Source organism: Garra rufa, chromosome 16 (assembly GCF_049309525.1).
Source record: "Garra rufa chromosome 16, GarRuf1.0, whole genome shotgun sequence".
Classification (NCBI taxonomy): Eukaryota; Metazoa; Chordata; class Actinopteri; order Cypriniformes; family Cyprinidae; genus Garra; species Garra rufa.
The window spans coordinates 11,356,045-11,379,386 of NC_133376.1; the positions used below are offsets into that span (position 1 = coordinate 11,356,045).

Sequence of the window (23,342 nt, forward strand, 5' to 3'; positions counted from 1 at the left end):
AATGCAATAACCAGCTGCCTTCTGTTGTTGTTTTACTGTTTGCTCTGTATATTCCCCCAAAAATGCGCAGTTCTTATTTGAAATCTTGTTTCGCGTTTCTAGATTATTTTAGCATTTATAGACAAAGAACAATTATTTTCCTTTGTTTGCCATTTTATAGGAACACTATTTTCTCATTCTTTTTATTACACCAGTTAAAAAATAGAATGAATATTATTAGTCAACTTATTAAAAACAAACAAACAAAAAACTAATAATGTACAGGTTTTAAAGGCTTTTAAAATCAAACGTGACGGGTCTGTGGAAAAGTTTGGAGAAAAACAGTTTAAAAATAAATAATTTTACTTAAAAAGAAATGAAAAAAATAAATATAAATAGTGATTAAAAAAAAACTTATTTCCTCCCAATTTTCCTACAATATTTCTCATATTTTTATTATATATTTATTTTTTTATTTTTACTGTTTTTGACTATATAAACTCTTCATATTTAAAACCTCTGATCTAAAACACATTTATTAAAGATTAAACTTTTTTTTGTTTTGCAAAATACAAACTTTTTGATTTATTTATATTGATTGTTAGACCTTTCAACTGACTTTTAATATTAATATTAAAAAAAATATATATTGTTGTAAGACTGTTAGATCACAAAAGGTCTGTGGGTACATTTGTTGTTTGTTGTTTGTCTCTATTGATTGGGAAAGACCCAACAACAGAATGAGCCAATCAACTAAAAGCATGCTTCACTACATCTCAGTTTGACCAATCAGGGTGTCTGCATTTTAAAGTAGCTGCAGATAGCTCCGCCCCTTCACAGATGCACACAATAAACACTCCCTGCAGAGCCACGTGACCACTGGGCAGCGCAGATGCCAAAACCAGATACAACAATTACTACTTCGCCGGGAATGTTGCTAGTTTTGCAAAGTAAAAGTCCTAATACGGTATTGACTAAAATTTGTGCATTTGATTCCTGGTTGGGGAAGTGAAATTAGAAGGCTAATATTAAATAAAAATATATAATATATCGTGTGTAGTTAAAATATTATTAAAATACAGCATTGTATTGTTAATTTTATTATTGTAGGTGTTACCATAGAAGTTATGGATTGTTAAAAGACTAAATTGTGTTATTGTAATTAGTTAATTCTTATAAAATCGTTATCTTCTCTGCTGGATATTTAACCTTATCTAATTCTATTTATCTCTCTTTTTAAATAAAGTAAAATATTAAGACTATTTTCTAAACAGTGTATCAGCGTTGTGGACTGGGACTCTTATTCTGCTGTACTGTCGGTGTGGCTCCATGTTTTGTAGGCGTCTGTTGTTTCTCTCTTCGCTCGGGTTCACCGACGGGTTTCCATTTTCACGGTTGGATTCAACCAGAACAACAATAATATGGATCCGGACATGGAGGACAAAACCCTGGAACTGATGGTACGTGTGGAACAACATACACGACACTGTCTGAATATGTGGTGCTCGTGCTGGTGTGGATGTTTATATTTGTTGTAATGCAGTATAACGCGGGCTAGAGAAGGAGGAGGACAAAAACACAGCGGCGGCCCGAATCGATACGAAACATTCGGCTGTTATCATGTTGCGCTATAATGATTGCTTTGAGTTTTGTCGTTAAACCGACTTTTCGCTTTTCATTTGACGAGTATATCGCGTATGAATGTCGAGGAAGCGTTTGCGTTTGCCGGAGGATCGGAGCGGAGCGGTCATTGCGGCACCGCTGCGCCACTGCGCGCGTCATATATCACAGTCGTTATGCGCTTTATGGATCATATACATATGGGCTTGATTGGTTGTATACAGTCTATATGTCTCTCATACATCACATACATATACGCTGTATATATAAAGCAATGTATAGGCTCTTAATATCGTGTACACTTTATATTCACTTCATTTAAACAAAATATGTGATTCATATAATAAACTCTACACGCATTTCATATATCACAGTTTATATTCGCTTCATACTGTAATGTATATGTGATTTATGTTAAACAATCTATGCGCTTCATTTATCACTCGAATTCCATATATTAAATAATCTATATGTGCCTCATGTCGCATATAGTTTATATGAGCTTTATATAGTCAACAATCCGTGCACACTTCATTGTCAATTTGTATTTGCTTTATAAATCACAAACAATCTATATGTGCTTCATATAGTAAACAGTCTATATGTAATTCATATATCAGTTTATATGAGCTTAATACATTAAACAATCTATTTGTGATTCATGTGTTAAATAATCTTTGTGCTTCATATATCACATTGTCTGTATGAGCATAATAAACAATCTTTAAGCGCTTCCTATGTAACGTATTGTCTGTATGAGCATTTTACTTAAGTAGCATTTGTAACAATATTCAACAATACACTGTATGGGTCAAAAATATCAAATTTTATTTTATGCTAAAAATCATGCTCCTTGGAGATGTTTTGTAAAGTTGCTACCATAAATATATCAAAACTTAATTTTTGATTAGTAAGGTGCACTGCTAAGAACTTTATTTGAACTACTTTAGTCGATTTTCTCAATATTTAGATTTTTTTGCATCCTCCGATTTCAGATTTTCAAATAGTTGTATCTCGACCAAATATGGTCCTATCCTAACAAACCACACATCAGTGGAGCTTATTTATTCAGCTTCCAGATGATGTATAAATCTCAATTTCCAAAAATTGACCCTTATGACTGGGTTTGGGGTCCAGGGACACATATGTGCGTACAAATCTAAAATATATTTACTTTTCATACATTTCATCCATATGCTTGACATATGACAGTCTTTTTACGCAATCTAAATGTCACATATTGTCTATATATGCTTTATTTTTCACACTATATGTGCTTCATATCACACAATCCATATGCATTTCATATATCACATACAGCCCATATGTATAGCGGCCTGGAGGCTGCGAAAATCAGCTTGATATATCACAATCTATATGCTGAATATATGAATGTACAGAATCTGTATGTACTTCATATACCCTACACAACCTATATGCCCTTGTATACTGTGTAAACAGTTTAGTATGTATTTAATATCTTTTATATATGTCCTGGATATCATTACATACAGTTTATGTGACCCTGGACCACAAAACCAGTCATAAGTGTCAATTTGTTGAAATTGAGATTTGTACATCACCTGAAAGCTGAATAAATAAGCTTTACATTGATGTACAACTATTTGAAAATCTGGAATCTGAGGGTGCAGGAAGCAAAATAAAGAAAAGAAAAGTTTTTAGCAATGCATATTAATAATCAAAAATTAAGTTTTGATATATTTACGGTAGGAAATTAACAAAATATGTTCATGCGACATGATCTTTACTTAATATCGTAATGATTTTTGGCATAAAAGACAAGAAATACTATGTATTTTTGGCTATTGTTACAAATATACCCATGCCACTTCGGACTGGTATTGTGTTCCAGGGACAGTTTTTGTTTATTATAGTCTTTATTTACTTATGTGCTGTCTACATGCATCATGTGTTACAAAGTCTAGTCATGCTTGACATTGTCCACATTGCATAAAAACATCTATTAGATGACTAATTAGTAATGTTAATGTTATTCACTTTTGCTAAACTGTCACATGCACTATTATTTCTCCACATCTCTGCCCTAATAAGTCATTCGTAGATTAATCTCAGTGTAAACGATGCACACGAGGGTGTAACCGGTTGAGTCTCTCTAGATCTGTCGTGATTATGCTAGTCTTCATCTGGGGTCATGTTAGGTTGAGTTTAACAACAGCCTCTCTGTTAAAGGCCAGCTGCCTGGAGACACAGCGCCTGGTTTGTTTTCAATGGGATTTGGAGTTTATTTTATTACTGGTTTCAGATGCAGATCTCTAAATGGTTAATATTAGTGTGAGGTATAGTGAAATGTATAGTAAAACATGAAATGGCCAAATTGTCTAACAATGTAAAGAGAAGGTTTACACAAAAATGTAAATTCTGTTATTATTTACTTAGCTACAAGTAGCTCTAAACCTGTGAAAATAATAGTTGAATTCATAAAAATGACCCTGTTCAAAAGTTTACATACACTTGATTCTTAATACTGTGTTGTTACCTGAATGATCCTCAGCTGTGTTTTTTCATATTTGTTTAGTGATAGTTGTTCATGAGTTCTTTGTTTGTCCTGAACAGTTAAACTGCCTGCTGTTCTTCAGAAAAATCCTTCAGGTCCCACAAATTCTTTGTTTCCCAGCATTTTGGTGTATTTGAACCCTTTCAAACAATGACTGTATGATTTTGAGATCCATCTTTTCACAACTGAGGGATTCATATGCAACTATTACAGAAGATTCAAATGCTAGAAGGAAAAAAACAAAACTATGCATTACGAGCCGGGGGGTGAAAACTTTTGAACAAAATGAAGATTTGTACTTTTTTCTTATTTTTTATTTAGTATTGCTCTTCAGAGGCTACAGAATATACTTACATGTTTCCCAGAGAACAAAATAGGTTAAATTTACCCTGATCTTCAAATTCAAAACGTTTTCACCCTCCGGCTCTTAATGCATCGTGTTTCCTTCTGGAGCATCAGTGAATGTTTGAACTGTAATAGTTGCATATGAGTCCCTCAGTTGTCCTCAGTGTGAAAAGATGAAAAAAAAAAAAAACATACAGTCATTGTTGGAAAGGGTTCAAATACACAGAAATGCTGAAAAATCAAAGAATTTGTGGGGCCGTGAAGGATTTTTCTGAAGAACAGCAGCCAGTTTAACTGTTCAGGACAAACAAGGGACTCATGAACAACTATCACTAAACAAAAAAACAGCTGTGGATCATTCAGGTAACAACACAGTGTTAAGAATCAAGTGTACGTAAACTTTTGAACAGGGTCATTTTTATAAATTCAACCATTATTTTCTCTTGTGGACTATATGCAAACGTCTATGTGAAATATCTTATTCAGGTCAGTACTAAATTAAAAATAACATGCATTTTGTACGATCCCTCTTATTTTGGTAAAATAATCAACATTTTGCAGATTCTACAAGGTGTATATATATATATATATATATATATATATATATATAGTCATAATTTATTTTAATTAATATTATGTATGTGTATGCTAGATCAAAGTGCAAATAATTAAAAAATTTAAAAAAAACTTTAGATAATTTTAAATAATAATATTAATATATAAATAGTATATATATAATTGACTTAGGACTTCATTGAGTGTCATGCACAAACACACAGCTCAGTTCTAGTGCATGAAAGTCTCAAGTGTGTAAAGTGTGTCTTCATGTATCCATACTCCTAACAAGCTCATATTTTAATGTTCAAAAGGGGAGGAGCCTATTAGGCCACTCCCTCTTTTGCCTACTCATACTTGTGTTTGTTGGTCCGTGTAAAACACTGTCTGCAGGAGTGTGTGTGTGTGTGTGTGTGTGTGTGTGTGTGTGTGTGTTGCTCACTGTTGCTCTAATACTGTTTTTTCCCCTCACTTTCCTCACTGACTCTACTCTTTTCTCTTTTCACACTGTTTCACTTGTTCGACCCTCACGTCACTTCCGTTATTTGTATGCTTTCTTTCTTTCTTGTTTGTTTATTTTTTCTGTCTTGTTCTTTGCATTGCTTGTTCTATTACTTTTCTTTCTGCCTTTCCTTGGTTTATTGTTTCTTTCGTTCTGACTTTCTTTTGTTTGTCTTTGTTTGTTCCCTCCTTCTTTCTCTCTCTCTCTGTTTTACCTCTTGTTCGCTCTCTCTCTCTTTCTTATGGCATATTCCCATTCTGTTTATCCCTTCTCTATCTCTCTCGCTCTCTCTCTCTCTCTCTCTCTCTCTCTCTCTCTCTCTCTCTCTCTCTCTCTCTCTCTCTCTCTCTCTCTCTCTCTCTCTCTCTCTCTCTCACACAGTGTTCTTTGCCTCGTTCTGTCTGGCTGGGTTGTTCGTCGGTGGCAGAGAGTCTGTGTGCTCTCAGATGCCTGCAGAGCCTCCCGTCCTCCCGGGCCCACAACCAGGTTCTGCTCTCTTCTTCTCTCCACTCCTCTCCACTCCTCCTGTCTGTCCGTCTGTCCGTCTCATGCACTGGTTGTGTGTCTGGCTTCTTGTCTCTAGATGTGATTGAGTGATATATAAGGCTGATCTTTAAATTTGTAGTTTACAAAGTTTACAGAGCTGTAATTCAGTTTGTATACTCGGCCTGTTTCTTTGAGAGAAAACAGAAGAGGAAATGCTGAAGAGCTGTGGCTGTCTGTTGCCAAACTTGCCATCCTCTGTCTGTGTTTCTTTCTGCTTGCCTGTCTGTGTCTGCTTTAGTCTCACCATCTCATATCTGAACTTTTTCCATTAAAAAGCCCACATATCCATCACAATTTTAATTTAAATGAATTTTAATCAATCCTCAAGTCCCTCAATAATATTGAGGGTCAGTATCATTGTATTTAAAGAAAGTGAGGACACATTAACTTGATCAGAAGTGACAGTAAAGACATCAAAAGTTTCTGTTAACAATTAATGTTGTTCTTTTGAACCTTCTATCCATCAAAGAATCCAGAAAAATCAATTTTATCAGGGTTTCCACAAAAATTATGTTTTTAACATTAATAATAATCAGAAGTATTCATTATTATCGAATCAGCGTACAAGAGTGATTTCTAAAGGATCATGTGACACTGAAGTCTGGATTAATGATGCTGAAAATTCAGCTTTGCATCATAGAAATAAATTACATTTTAACATGGATTCACATAGAAAGTACTTATTTTACATTCTAATAATATTTCACAATATTACTGTTTTACAATATTTATAATTCTAAACTTTTGGTTGTGATTCCTCTGTTCCAGTGAAAAAATAAACTTGGGATGCAGATGAAGTGACAGAATTGTTCATTTTAATTTAGCTTGCAATTCAATTTTTACCAGAAAGTGTAGATAAAATGGTTCAGTATAACTAAAAACATCTTTGCAACATTATTTTGCCCAACTCTATTGAATTTAACTGGCAGCTCATAGTGTTGAAACAGAAAGTCAGTCAGTATTGTTTGTTTGTGGTTAGTTAGTGGATGATTTTGCTAGTAGATGTGGTTTTCTACATTTGTGTGAACTGATTTCATACATCCATTAAATCCACCAAAATACCTGCTGAATTAAAGGCATTTAAACCTCAAAAATGAAGAGAAAAGATCTGGTTGCATTTGAAACTCACAGATAAAGAAACTCACTTTTATATTTGGTTCTATAACGAAAATGTTCATTTCTATGTGTGAATGAAGTTGCTCAAGCCACAGTACTTGTTTAAGGAGGGATATTAGTGAGCCGTGTTTTATTTACATCTGGTTTCATTGGTTCAGCAGTCTGTGTTTATCTTTGTGTTACACTGTTTGCTTTGTCAAAGGTGCACATGCATGTGCTTGTGTGTTTTTAACCCTTTGTGTGATTTAAGACTGTTTAAACCCACCCAGTTGACCAATCCAGTTAAAGCAGCAGTTGAGCTGTTAATGAAACTCCTCCTACTTATCCTTAAGCTCCTCCCCTCCCGCATATTTTCTTTTTGTGAAAGTTGCAGTAGAGCTGCCAGAAGAGTCAGAGTTTGTTCTCAGTATTTTGGAGTGTTTGGACTGTTTTACCCAGAATGCACTATTTTGAATGCTCCCTTACCTTTTATTCAGTCAGACACATTTAACACCTGTTGCTCTCTCTCTTGTGTGTCTCTCTGTAGGGCATGACGGTGATGGAGTCGCAGAATAACACAGGTGACATCTCACCAAAGAAGACAACAGTGTTCAAGGTGTGTGTGTTCGTGAAAAAGAGAGATATTTACATTTATAGGGGCTAGTCGGTGAGTTTCTGTCTTGTTCAAATCCAGTATATCCATAAATCGTTTTTCTCCCACAACATAAAATTTCCCAGACAAATTGCTGGCTGTTTATTTTTCACAAACGCCAAGGTCATGTGGTAATTTAATTGCCCTCTCTGTTTATAAGAAGGGATCAATTCAAAAGCAAAATACGGTAAATGTTGTGCTTCACTGTAATGTTTGTGCATTTTAAAAATAGACGTTTATTTCTGAAATGCTGAAACTGTTTGCAAAAATAATGTTACATCAGTGCTGCATTACAGTGAGTGGGAGCAAAAAGACAACTAAATCTTGTGTTTATGGCACTAACATGTTTGAAATAAATGACTGCTTGCACGACTAGTTTTAGTTGACCAAGTAGGAGTGCTATTTTTTTACTTTCATTGGCTTCTATTAATACTTTTTGTTAATATTTTAAATTGGGTTTTATCTTTATATTTTCTGTTCTGTTTTTAATAAAGTTTTAGATTTTGTTGTCTTTTTTGTATATTAAAAAGGTCATCATTTTTTATTTGTTTATTTCTGTTTTAGCTGTCTTAGTACATCACATTAAACTAAATAAAAATGAGAAATTACTTCTTGGCAACTAGCTGGAAATAAAAAAGAAAAAAATATATGTATATATTACTTTTGTAATTTTGTTATTTGGGTTATTTAAGCTAAATGAAAATAAGAAATGTTAGCTAAAATAAAAAAAAAGATATAATAAAAAAATAATAAAAAAAATGTGTATATATATATATATATATATATATATATATATATATATATATATATATATACACACACAATACAATATAATATATATTAATTATATTTTAATTAAAATATTATAATTATACTATTACTATTCATTTATTATTATTATTATTATATAATTTTATAATTTATTATTTAAATATAACATATATATATATATATATATATATATATATATATATATGTAAGAAATAATTGACTTCAGACCGTAGAATTCTTAGAAAATAAGAATGCATTATCGCAGAATTCTATGGCCCGAAGTCAATTATTCCGCTTATACTACAGTTACCACATCTCAAGACATTGATCAGATGATATATTTCAAGACATTCGTCCGGTTTTATCCTTAAAACGCTATTGTGAGTAGGATTCATTTCTTACGCAGCTCATCCAACAGCTTCGTTTCTAGTTCCAAAACGTCATTTTAGACCTAGTAACGACGCTTGAGCCGTTGATAGCAAACTAATGCAGTTAATAATGAAGTTTAGACAGACTGACAGACAAGCAGACGGACGGCAAGAGAGGGGGGAGAGAGTTTAAGATCGTAAATTACCTCTCTCAAGTCTGTGTGTCTCTCAAAGGTGACTGGCAGAATCGTCTCTACTCACAGTTAAACTTTAAGGTTATTTTCTTCAAGACCATGCCGTTGTTACCTCGCGTGAGAACTGTCATGTTGTTTATCATCAGAGATGCGCTAACAACATTAGCGCGAATGCTAACGTGAGTGCTAACTGTATGTGTGTGCGTCTGTGAGTGAGAGAGAGCGAATGAAATAGAGTATGTGCTTTCCGTACATAATAAAACGTAATATTGTGAAAAAAACTTGGACATAATCTGTCGTTTTTATCCTGTTGTTTACCGTATGTATTAGTTTTGCCAGTGTCACTGTAGCGTTTGGTTATTTTGCTGTTTTGGGCTGTAAGGACCTTTGAAATAACTGAAATGTGTGGCGAAGTGATATAGACAGACATGTACTGCGGTCAAAAGCTGCCTGGAACTACGTTCGCCGTGCGTTTCCCTGAAAATAATGCATACCTCTAGAACGTTCATCATCAGCCAATCAGATTCAAGCATTCAACGGCCCTGTAGTGTATATATATATATATATATATATATATATATATATATATATATATATATATATATATATACACACACACACACAGTTGTGGCCAAAAGTTTTGAGAATTACATAAAAATTGGAAATTGGAAAAGTTGCTGCTTAAGTTTTTATAATAGCAATTTGCATATAGTCCAGAATGTTATGAAGAGTGATCAGATGAATTGCATAGTCCTTCTTTGCCATGAAAATTAAGTTAATCCCCCAAAAAAACTTTCCACTGCATTTCATTGCTGACATTAAAGGACCTGCTGAGATCATTTCAGTAATCGTCTTGTTAAAGGGGTGCTATTATGCTTTTTCACTTTTTGAACTTTAGTCAGTGTGTGGTGTGTATGTTTTGGCATAAAAAACATCTACAAAGTTACAAATCTCAAAGTCCACTCCAAACGGAGATATTTCGTTTAAAAAAAAATCACTTTTCAAGAACTACAGCGAACGAGTCATTTGGACTACAGCGTTTGTTTTCCGGATGCAATGATGTCACAACGCGGTATCCCGCCTACTGAAATTCAATTCGTTGGCGGGTGGGGGATTCGCCTAACTTTACCCATGTAATATGGACAGCCGCTTTTGAGATGCTACAGGGAGCCGTAGGTCGGCTCGTTTAAACGCAGCTTTAACTAAAGGTTCGTGAACTGCTCCGGTAGCAGTGCTGAAGCAGCGCCGTTCACGTGTGTTGTACAGAGGGTCCAAACACACGCAGATCCGCGGCTGATGTAAACACGAACTAGCACATGTCTACGCCGCGCCGTAGATATATGCAGTATGTGGTAAGAGATTTATTTATCATACAGTGTAGATAGCTTCACTAGCCTTATGGTTTCAGGCATGCAAATAATTAAATACATTAGCACAATAATGATAATGTCATGTATCCACGATCTCGTATGCTGACGATAGGACCAACAATAGCGTATTATTTACTCACCCTTTATGCATCCTAGGTGTATATGACTTACTTCTTTCAGACGAATGCAATCTGAGTTATATTAAATCAAATCTGGTACTCATAGAACAGCATAGATTGAAAATAAGTCGATCCATAATAAAAAAAAATGCCTCACATGGCTCCGGGGCGGTCGCTAAAAGCCTCCTTTAGCGATCAGATGTGTTTGTGTAAAAAAAAAAAAAATATATATATATATATATATATATATATATAAAATGTAAGAATCACTTTAATCTAGTTTGCTGCTTTGGGAAGGGGCGAAGCAGGGCAGAACGCGGTCTACGCAGTTTGCCAATCGCAACGCACTGGGACTTCTGACCAATCACAATACTTTTGACTTTTCGGAAGGCGGGACCCAGAACTAATCGAGCCGTTTGTGCCAGCCTGGGGAGAAAGCTATTGTAATCATGTAAATTATGCGAAAAATAATGCGTTTTTCGAACAACTAAGCATGTGAGCATGTTCAAATACACCTCAAAAACAAATTAAAGACTTTGTAAAGGAGCATAATAGGACCCCTTTAACTCAGGTGAGAATGTTGATGAGCACAAGGCTGGAGATCATTATGTCAGGCTGATTGGGTTAGAATGGCAGACTTGACATGTTAAAAGGAGGGTGATGCTTGAAATCATTGTTCTTCCATTGTTAACCATGGTGACCTGCAAAGAAACGCATGCAGCCATCATTGCGTTGCATAAAAATGGCTTCACAGGCAAGGATATTGTGGGTACTAAGATTGCACCTAAATCAACAATTTATAGGATCATCAAGAACTTCAAGGAAAGAGGTTCAATTCTTGTTAAGAAGGCTTCAGGGCGTCCAAGAAACGCTTTAGTCTCCTAAAGAGGATTCAGCTGCGGGATCACCAGTGCAGAGCTTGCTCAGGAATGGCAGCAGGCAGGTGTGAGCGCATCTGCACGCACAGTGAGGCCAAGACTTTTGGAAGATGGCCTGGTGTCAAGAAGGGCAGCAAAGAAGCCACTTCTCTCCAAAACAAACATCAGGGACAGATTGATCTTCTGCAAAAAGTATGGTGAATGGACTGCTGAGTAGGGCTGCACGATACTGGGAAAAAAATTACATTGCAATATATTTTTTTCTTGCGATATATATTGCGATGTGTACAAATTCATTTGTTCATCAGGTTGTTTTGAACTGCTTAAAAATCAAATAATAATTCAAGAATAATTGGGGTCATTTTGTAAACATTTTCAAAGAATAAAAAAAAAATGTAAAAGTACAGTATAATCAAAACCCTGAAATAAAATACTTTTTAAAGCTTATTTTGGGTAGTTTCATAAACAGTTTGACTCACCTCATTCACTGTCAATTCAGGCAAATCAAGGCTCTAATATGAAATTAATAATGAATGTTGCTTTTACCCTGGTGCAAGGGAAATCAGCTTCTTCCTTTCATGAAAAACATTAAAAGCTTAGCCAAGATGGAGGAACAGCTGATCATAGCTGTTACAGGGATAACATTTTTTAGCAGCAGAGCTACTGCAAGCAATTTTTAGTTTTGGAAATCCATTTATCTTTGTTTATTTATCTTTGCTGAAACTTCCGCGTCTGTAGGAGAGCGCGGGTCATGGTTGCTTAGCAACGGCAGACGCCACTCTGCCACTCAAGTTACAGAGTGCTTTAGAAAGAAGGAGAAAGCGGCGCGCCTAGCGTTTTCCACGCGTTTTTGGGCGCGACATTAAATTCGTAGTGTTTCCGCGAGTTGTGGCAACAACTGCCAGGCACTGCCGACAATGCACCTCTTTTTGGTCAGCAGCATCCTTTTTGTATCCAAAATACTTCCATATGACCGACGTTGCGGTTTTTTTTTTTTTGCGACCAAATCTTCCATTTCGGCGCTTTTCTCCCTTCCCGCGCTCATTTCGCCATGCGCACACAGAGACTGCATTCATGAAGTAGGTGAAGCAACGTGTGCATTGTAGTTTTTAAAGAACCTTTAAACATGAGTTAATTACTTATTTATTACTTATTACTCTAACTATTTTAGACAAATATAGATCCATGAATAGAAAGTTTAGAAATATAGAAAGTACATTTTTAAATCACACACAATTTTTTTTTTTTGCCCTGCATCGTGACTCGCGCATGCGTACGTCGCGATGACTATGCTGAAACGATCTATCGTGCAGCCCTACTGCTGAGGACTGGGGCAAAGTCATATTCTCCGATGAAGCCTCTTTCCGATTGTTTGGGGCATTCGGAGAAGAAAAGGTGAGCGCTACCATCAGTCCTGTGTCATGCCAACAGTAAAGCATCCTGAGACCATTCATGTGTGGGGTTGCTTCTCATCCAAGAGAGTGGGCTCACTCACAATTTTGCCCAAAAACACAGCCATGAATAAAGAATGGTACCAAAACACCCTTCAACAGCAACTTCTTCCAACAATCCAACAACAGTTTGGTGAAGAACAATGCATTTTCCAGCACAATGGAGCACCGTGCCGTAAGGCAAAAGTGATAACTAAGTGGCTCGGGGACCAAAACGTTGAAATTTTGGGTCCATGGCCTGGAAACTCCCCAGATCTTAATCCCATTGAGGACTTGTGGTCAATCCTCAAGAGGCGGGTGGACAAACAAAAACCCACTAATTCTGACAAACTCCAAGAAGTGATTATGAAAGAATGGTTTGCTATCAGTCAGGATTTGGCCCAGAAGTTGATTGAGAGCATGCCCAGTCGAATTGCAGAGGTCCTGAAAAAGAAGGGTCAACACTGCAAATACTGACTCTTTGCATAAATGTCATGTAATTGTCGATAAAAGCCTTTAAAACGTATGAAGTGCTTGTAATTATATTTCAGTACATCACAGAAACAACTGAAACAAAGATCTAAACTAAAAGCAGTTTAGCAGCAAACTTTGTGAAAACTAATATTTGTGTCATTCCCAAAACTTTTGGCCACGACTATATATATATATATATATGTTGACTGACCACAAAAGATTTCAGTGTTTGCGGATAATTTTAATAATTAATTTATGTATTTCATTTATTTCTATTTTTTAAATATTGATTTCAGTTTTTAGTTTTGGTTATTTTAATAAAAAAAAAAGTTGCCTTGGCAACTAGCTGAAATATATTATGTTTTTTTTTTTTTTTAAATAAGTTTTTTTCTTATTCATACTTTTTCTGAGTTAACAATAATAACTTTGGTGTGAAGTCTTTGTTCACGTTTTTTACTCTGTCGCTGTCATCTTGTCTGTGTCTCTAGTTCGGGAACGGTTCAGTGGCAGGTTCGAGGAAGAGAACGTCCCAGGGGAACTTCGATAAGGAGAAAGATCTCTGCATCCAGCTGTTTGATCAGTGGTCAGAATCAGATCAGGTGGAGTTTGTGGAGCATCTGATCTCACGCATGTGTCACTACCAGCACGGCCATATAAACTCGTACCTTAAACCCATGTTACAGAGAGACTTCATCACTGCGTTGCCAGGTAACTAACTCGCACATTAGCACACGTACCTCAAGTCTTGGCTATAACAAATCCTCCTACTCCAGCACATGCATTCGCAGAGTCAGAAATGTGAGTGTCGGCACGCGGCCAGAGCCGCCCACTTACATCACTTTCACTACATCAGTTTGTCTGTATGCTTGTTTTTATGTGATGTTTAGTTATGGCTGCTCGATTTTGGCAAAAAATCATAATCACGATTATTTTGGTCAATATTGTAATCACGATTATTTAACACGATTAAGACAGAGTCCAAAACTTTATATTAGTGATTAATTCAAAGATAGCAATACAGCAGAAAAAAAAAGATTAAAAAAAGTGCTTTAAAAAAAAAAAAAAAAAAATACTGAATACTTTTATGCAAGTCTAAAGTAGTCTAACAATACTACAGAAATTAAATGTAATTATTTGAATGTTAAATAAAACAGCTAATTAACTGTAATAGTTAAACATGCTTTGTTTCTTATTAAAACTACAAAAGGCATTGATTCAAGAGCAGTGAGTGATATTTCTCTTTGTATTGATGGCAGAAGGAATATTTGCTGCTGCTTTAAGAGCCACACGGATTATATATAATGTTACAGGCGTAATTTCATTCACAACTGTTTATGATCATTTAAGACATAACTGACAAGGGTTTACATGAATAATCAACATGCGCCTCATTTCGAAATATTTTTGTGTGTATTTGTCTGTTTAGGTGCGCACCTCTGTAATATTTTTTTTCTAAGTGCCTCAAATAATCTGTTTTGGGAAATCTCTTGCTGTTTTTGTTTGCAATATGCATCAGGAGCTCAGTGATTGCTCAAAACTACAGTAAATCTCACTCAATCGCTCTGTTTGTAGCTCAGGGTCTGGATCACATAGCGGAGAACATCCTCTCGTTTCTCGACGCTCGTTCTCTGTGTTCTGCTGAGCTGGTCTGTCGAGAATGGCAGCGAGTCATTTCAGACGGGATGCTCTGGAAGAAGCTCATCGAGAGGATGGTGCGCACAGACCCGCTGTGGAAAGGCCTGTCAGAGCGCCATCAGTGGTAAAAACACACACAGACACTCGTTTGCTTTTTTTTTTTAACTCTTGATAGTTGTTGTACAAGACAAGTGCAGAATTATTATTCATGAATATTATATTTCACGTTTTTTAATGTTTTTTTTTTTTTTTTTTTATGTCTACATAGTTTTAATGTTGACAAGTTTTATTAATTAAGCACTTCAATTTAAAGGGATAGTTCACCCAGAAATGAAAATTCTTTCATTAATTACTCACTCTCATGTAGTTCCAAACCCGTAAGACCTTTGTTTGTCTTCAGAACACAAAATAAGATATTTTTTAAGAAATCCATGAAATGACCCTGTATAAACAGCAAGAATTGACACTAAGATGAGTGACAGCTTTTAATAATTTTTAGGGGAGTTTGTAAATGAGATTGATTTAATACAACAGTTAAATAAACAAGAAGTTAATATTCAATATTAAGTGACTTACATTGTCTGACTATAACACTATTGCCTGATTTTGTCACAAAAATAGTCTGAAACAAGTCACATCTAAGCCGCCGCACATCTCAATTCAAATGTTTTTCGTCTTTCCAGTTATTTAAATCATTTAATATTTCCGTATTCAAAGTTTTATCTTTAAAACATTAATCTCAACATGAATTTATGAATTTCATTGCACGCATGCCATCTCTGAGCCTCATTAAACATGAAAATACACCTACAAGACATTTCTGTATTCTTCTGTGCCACCTCTGTAGTACAAATTTATTTTATTAATACTGATTTCATTTGATTGGTAACTTCTTCTTATTCTATTGTTTTTAATTAGAAATTTTAAAAAGCTTAAATACTTTTTTAATTGACATAAAAAATTATATACTTTTAATAAAGATAGAAAAATGCCATTACAAAGGTAAAAACAAAATTCCCCTGTAAATCACTTGAAGTTGTCACATATCACCTCGTGATGGGAAGGCAAATTTTTGATCAGATTTTTTTTTATTATTGATAAGAAGGTGCTCCTGAAATTATGACTGTTCCTAAATTTTTCTTCTCTTCTGCGTCAGTCTTCAACGTGCGTTCATGAGAGTACAACGACATGTGTTCTGACATAGAAGTGAAGAAATAGTTGAATAAATTTGTTTTTGTTTTCTTTGAAGTATTAGACTATTATGCAGGGTCAGAAAACTCATATTTTATCAAAAATATCTTAATTTGTTTTCCGAAGCTGAACAAAGGTCTTATGGGTTTGGAACGACATAAAGGTGAGGAATTAATGACAGATTTGAGAAATGAGAATGAAATGTTCCCTTGACAAAAATAAATAAAAAAGTATTATTAATACAAAGTATAATTAATAAAACATTTTAAATAATGTTTTTTTTTATATTTAGTTTTTATTTTTAGTTAACAATAATAATCTGGTTTGGTAATCATTGTATAGGTAGAGTAATAATTAAAAATAAATAAATGAATAAATACATAAATAAGCTATTAAAAATAATTGCACAGCCACAATATATGATGTGTAATCAGTCAGTCAGAACAGTGTTTCTTACTTTGGCTTTAAAAACTCACTTTTGTTAAATGCAAGTTTGATCACATGCCTGAAATAACAGGGCTGTGTGCTTCGGTGTGAATCATAATTAGTGCTGACAAACCCAGAAATGCACATAATGATTGTGATTAATCACAAGGCCTATCAATCTTTGGGAATTATGGACATAAACTGACAGTATATGTTTGTGTGTAAAATATGTGCTGTAAATATTATTCAATCATGGGTGTATTTATTCATTTATTTATCTACCTAAACCATTTTACCGCACTAGATTATTATCATTAACTAAAATGAAAACTGTAAAAAAAAAAAAAAAAAAAAAAACTGGAAATGAAATAAACATTATTTGAAATTAGAGGAGAAGTTCACTTCCAGAACAAACATTTACAGATAATTTACTCACCCCTTTGTTATCTTCAGTTGTAAAGAAATTGTGTTTTTTGAGGCAAACATTTCAGGATTTCTCTCCATATAGTGGACTTCTATGGTGCCCCAGAGTTTGAACTTCCAAAATGCAGCTTTAAAGAACTCTAAACAATCCCAGCCGAGGAAAGAAGAGTCTTATCTAGCGAAACGATCGGTTATTTTCTAAAAAAAAAAAAAAACACTTTTCTCTTCCAAATTTAAAATCATCCTGCATCGCTGCAGAAGTACCCACCCTGTGTTTACAAAGTAAACATGCAAAGAAAATCAAACACCCTTTACAAAAAAAGGTTAAAGTTTTTTTTAAGATTTTTAAGTTAGAGAAGAAAACTGGATAAAACTGGAAGACCTAGACGAGATGAGCTTTAAAAGTATAGAAATTCTTTTTTTTTTTTTTTATAGAAAATAACCAATCATTTCGCTAGTTAAGACCCTTTTTCCTTGCCTGGGATCATTTAGAGCCCCTTGAAGCTGCATTTAAACTGAATTTTGGAAGTTTAAACTCGGGGGCACCATAGAAGTCCATTATATGGAGAAAAATCCTGAAATGTTTTCCTCAAAAAACATAATGTTTTTTTACGAATGAAGAAAGAAAGACATGAACATCTTAGATGAAAAGGGGGGTGAGTACATCAACTGTAAATTTTTGTTCTGGAAGTGAACTTTTACTTTAACTAAAAAAATCATTTTATTTCAGCTAGTTGCCAAGGCAGTATTTCTCATTTTCATTTAGTTTAAGTTGAAGTATTAAAATAAACTAAAACCTAATAAAAAAAACTATGTAGACATATCTTAAAAAAGAAAAAAATATTATAGTTAACTACAACTCAAATCATTACCTCTAAAGCTGTTAAACAGTAACTGTATTAAAATCATGCCATTTAGATAACTAGTTCAGAATCATTTGGGTTGTTCATCCTTTGCTTGTATCTGATTGGTGTTTTTCTTGTTTTTCGTCTCCAGGGAGAAATATTTATTTAAGAACCGAACAAACGAGGTTCCGCCCAATTCATACTACCATTCGCTCTATCCCAAAATTATACAGGACATTGAGGTGAGCATCCATCCATTCATAAATCTGTCTGTGCAATTACACACTCATCCATCTGATTGTTTTTAATTCTTCCATCCACCCATTCCTTTAGTTTCTTGTTTGCTCGTTCTGTTTGTTTAGACTATTGAAGCAAACTGGCGTTGTGGACGTCACAATCTTCAGCGGATTCAGTGCCGGTCAGAGAACAGTAAAGGCGTTTACTGCCTTCAGTATGACGATGACAAGATCATCAGCGGCCTGCGAGACAACTCCATCAAAGTACCTATCTATCTGTCTTTCGTTCTGTCTGCCTGTCATTCTGTCTCTTGTGGTGATCATCACATTCTCTCTGTCTCTGTCAGATCTGGGACAAACAGTCTCTGGAGTGTCTGAAGGTCCTGACGGGTCACACTGGTTCGGTTCTGTGTCTGCAGTACGATGACAGAGTCATAGTGACGGGCTCCTCTGATTCAACTGTCAGGTACTTACACACGAATATTACAGTGACATAAGTGCTGACAGATTTTTACACTACTATTCGAAGGTTTGGGGTCAGTTCGATTTTAAGGGTGTGTTCACACTTGTCATGTTTGGTTAAATTAAAACGACCTCTGGTGTCTTTGTTTGTGCGGTTCATTTGAGTAAGTGTGAACGCTGCCATCCGTAACCTGGTGCGCACCAAACAAGCGGATCACTATGCCTTTAGGTTCGCTGTCAAAAATGCCAGTGTGAACGCTAAGTGGACCAGGACCAAATGTATCATTTTCCTTTTTGGTCCAGACCAAATGAACCAACCGAACCGAACCAAACACACCCTAATACATTTATTCATCAAGGATGCATTAAATTGTTTAAAAGTGACAGTAAGGACATTTATAATGTAATTATATTAAATATATAATGTTGTTCTTTTGAACTTTCTGTGCATCAAAGAATCCTGAAAAATAAAATGTAGAATGGTTTTCACAAAAATAGTAATATTGATAATAATTAGAAATGTTTCTTGAGCAGCAAATTAGCATATTATAATGATTTTAGAAGGATTGCTGGGACTACTAAAGGAGGCAGGGCTATTATATTTACTTTGGGGAAAAAAATGTGAACTGAAATAAAATGTATAAAAACTTTTCTTTTTTTTATTTTGTTGAACCTGATGGACAAAAATAACAAACAAAAATCAAATGAATATATTAATTTATTATTATAGTTTTTGTTAAATTTATTAAATGTTGTTAAATATTTTTGTATATTTTTTAAGCTTGAGTTGTTTTATTACTTCAAAAAGTACTTTTAAAGCATATTAGCGCTTCTAAAAATATGTATATATATATATATATATATATTTCAAGTAAGGAAATGAATGTTAACCGAAATAAAATAAAAATAAAATGAAATGAAAAAAAAAACCTTAAACATGTATCATTTTATTTCATTTCATTTAAAAGACTAAAATATGTATTGATGAATAATTTATTATGAACTAAATGATAAAACAGATTGAAATTTATAGATCTGAGCATACACTGCCTTTCCAAAGTTTGCGATCAGTAAGATTTTTTTTTGTTTGTTTTTTAAAACCTTTTCTGCTCATCAAGGCTGTGTTTATTTAATTAAATATACAGAAAAAAACACTAATATTGTGAAATGTTTGCAATTTTAAAAAAAGTGGTTTTCTATTTTATTATACTTTAAAATCTAATTTATTCCTGTGATGCAAAGCTGAATTTTCAGCATCATTACTCCAGTCTTTAGAAATCATTGTAATATGTTGATTTATTTTCAGTGATTAAAATGCTTGTGCTGCTTAATATATATATATATATATTATTATTTTTTTTTTTTTTTTTTTTTTTTGGAACCTGTGATATTTTTTCAGAATTCTTTAATAAATAAAACATTAAAAAGAACAGCATTTATTTAAAGTAGAAATATTTTTTGACAATAATAATAACACTACCGTTCAAAGTTTGGAGTCAGTAAATTCTCAGTAAAAAAACTTTCTTTCTTTGTTTGAAAGAATTAGTACTTTTATTCAGCAATATTTTATTCAGGATGTGTTAAATTGATAAAGTGATGGTAAAGACTTGTATTATTAGAAAAGATTTCTATTTTGAATAAATGCTGTTATTTTTAGCTTTTTATACATTAAAGAATCCTGAAAAAAGTATCAAAAAAATATTAAACAGCTCTTGTTGCCAACATTGATAATAAATCAGAATATTAAAATGATTTCTGAAGGATCATGTGACACTGAAGACTGGGGTAATGATGCTGAAAGTCCAGCTTTGATGACAGGAATAAATTGCATTTTAAAGTATATTAAAATAGAAAACTTTTTTAAATTCCAATAATATTTCATAATATTACTTTTTTCTGTATTTTTGATCAAACAAATGGAACTTTAATGAGCATAAGAGATTCCATACATTTGAAAAGCAGTGTAAATATTTTTTTTTTTTCTAAACCAATACACATTTTTCTCTTTTCGCATTTGTCTCTTAAAATCCTCACAGCTATAAAAGTCGTATGGGAATCAATTAGAAGGATAAATAAGTAAAATATGATGTGCTGCAAAACTATATTACACAATTAGTTTTAAATGTTTCACACACGTACTGCCTCCAGCTAAAAAATCTCCTTATGGGAAACAATGACCTCACTTCCCTCGAAGCGTTTAAAGCCCCGGCCGGAGCTCTGTCACCTTTTCCAGTGCGAGTTTGTGTGTGTTTCTCTCACCTGTGAGAGTTTGCGGGAACGAGCTGTACAGCTGCATAAATCAGGTTTGCGTCACTCCGAGTGGAAGCGCAAACAGCCGGACGTTTAACACCTGGAGAAGGAAGCGGCTTTGTAATGTGATCGTGTTTAAAGAGCATTAACACATCAGTTGGCCGCTCAGCTCGAGCAGGATGTTTCAGCTGCTGGTGAGGTCGTTCGCATGTAATTTACGGTCCATCCGTGTTTTGCACCTGCTGCGCTTGTTAATTTATGCCACTAGGGTTTCGCCTCTAACTTAGTTTGTTTTAACAACAGCTATGCCAAAAAACTCTAGCAGTTATTACAGGAGATATTTAACACTTGAATTATTGTAAAAAATGGTTTAGGAATCTATTAGTTTCGTTTTTAAGGAAATTCTGTGCCACCGAAATGTCAAAAGGATGCATTGAATTGATCAAAAGTGACACATTTATAATTTTACAAAAGACACATTTTATGGCTATGTTTAGATGTATAATTTTCCTTTAGCTAGAAATAGATTTTTTTTCTTAAATTATTTTGTCTAGATTAATATCTGATGATAAAATAGGTAAACGGGACCTAATACTTGTTTTAGTGTCATAGAGATACTATTATTATTTTTATCAATATCTTTAATTATTTTTTTCTTTTTCTTAATGCCTTTTATTTATTTATTTATTTGTAATCTTGTTGTTTTTCTTTTTTAACTTATGTAAATAAGTAAATATGTCTATATCGTTTTTATTTATTTATTTTTATTATTATTTAAATTTTTAATAGTTTTTCTTTAGAAAAGTCTGTTCTGCTTACCAAGCCAGCATTTAAAAACTGTAAAATAATAAACAGTTTTTATTATTTGAATATATTTTAAAATGTAATTTATTCCTGTTATTTCCAAGCTGAATTTTTTGCATCATTGCTCCAGTCATTCTAGTATTCTGATTTGCTACTCAAAATATTATTATTATTATTATTATTAATATGTAGAAAACAGCTGAGTAGAATTTCAAAGTTCAGAAAAACTTTCTAAAATGGAAATGGAAATCTTTTCTAACATTATAAATGTCCTTATCGTTGCTAAATAGAAGTACTAAAATCTGTAATTTCATTATTCATTTCTAAAGAAATATATATACTGACTGAATGGAATAGTGTATAATGTTACAAAAGCTTTTTTTATTTTAGATAAACGCTGATCTTTGCAATTCTGAAAAAAATGTACTCAACTGTTTAAAATATTCATAATAATAATCAGCGTAGTAGCATGATTTCTGAAGGATCTTGTGACACTAAAAATTGGAGTAATGATTGTAAAATATATTCAAGTAGAAAACGGTTATTTAAAGTACATCAAGCAAGGTTGCCATGTCTGCGTAATAAAAATGAGGCCAGTGACCAATAAAAAATTGCCTAAAATGTAGCGCAATGACCATATCCGAAATATCAAAACTCAAAATATGCAATTCCTATATATATATTTCACAGTCACTGTTGAAAATTGTGCCAGTGCCAAAACTTTAAGGCCCAACATGCCTGAATGACTACCGCCCTGTAGCACTGACACCCATCATTATGAAGTGCTTTGAGCGGTTGGTCCTGACACACCTAAAGGACTCTCTCCAATCCTCACTGGACCCACACCAGTTTGCCTACCATGGCAATAGAAACACAGATGATGCAGTATCAATAGCGCTGCACTCTGTACTCTCACACCTGGACAATACAAACACCTATGCACAAATGCTGTTTGTTGAATTTAGCTCAGCATTCAAAGCTGTCTTACCCTCTAAGTTAATCACCAAACTTAGAGACCTGGACATTAACACCTCACTCTGTAACTGGATTATGGACTTTCAGAATCAAATTCACAACACTTTATTGCCAAGTGTGTTCACACACACAAGGAATTTGTCTTTGTGTAAGGAGCTTCCAGTACAGAAAGTACAAACATTGTGCAGACATACATAAAGTTAAGGTAATAAAAACACTAATGCAGAATATAAAAAAAGAATATACAATAAATTATAAATAACAGTGGTAATAAAAAAGAATGTCCACAGACAGAACTATGAATGTGCATATGTGCTATATACAGAAGGTTTGTGAGTTGATACACATGACCAGTACTGAGGTGTGTTAAGTGTGGCCCACAAACTGTTTTCTCTCCTGCCTTCTGGTAGGTGCTTCAGATGTCCCAGTACAATAACCAGCAGACTGAGGAACAGTTTCTTTCCCAGAGCTGTCTCCTTATTGAACTCTGCCCCTCACTGACACCTTTGCCCCCCTCACATACCCCTAGACTCTTCCAATTACCATTGCACTATTTAATATTCATTGCACTACACTGTACATACCCATTTGTATATATGCACATATCCATTGCACAATGCATTTCTGATATATATATATATATATATATATCTATACATGT

The 23,342-nt window shown here is 34.0% G+C and overlaps 1 protein-coding gene across 2 annotated transcripts in view; it reads left to right on the top strand.

Annotated features, from left to right (window-relative positions):
- The first annotated feature begins 1,351 nt into the window (after nucleotides 1-1,351).
- fbxw11a (F-box and WD repeat domain containing 11a) overlaps nucleotides 1,352-23,342 on the top strand; it is a 36,577-nt gene continuing 14,586 nt past the window's right edge. Inside the window, exons 1-8 of one of the 2 annotated variants that reach the window (XM_073820511.1) lie at nucleotides 1,358-1,439; nucleotides 5,919-6,023; nucleotides 7,726-7,794; nucleotides 13,923-14,142; nucleotides 15,007-15,193; nucleotides 18,106-18,196; nucleotides 18,317-18,454; nucleotides 18,538-18,656. In XM_073820511.1, coding sequence (XP_073676612.1) covers nucleotides 1,401-1,439; nucleotides 5,919-6,023; nucleotides 7,726-7,794; nucleotides 13,923-14,142; nucleotides 15,007-15,193; nucleotides 18,106-18,196; nucleotides 18,317-18,454; nucleotides 18,538-18,656 — 968 coding nt within the window. In that variant the 5' untranslated portion in view covers nucleotides 1,358-1,400. Of the gene's footprint in view, nucleotides 1,440-5,918; nucleotides 6,024-7,725; nucleotides 7,795-13,922; nucleotides 14,143-15,006; nucleotides 15,194-18,105; nucleotides 18,197-18,316; nucleotides 18,455-18,537; nucleotides 18,657-23,342 lie in introns of both variants that reach the window. The other variant, XM_073820512.1, reaches the window with a different exon arrangement.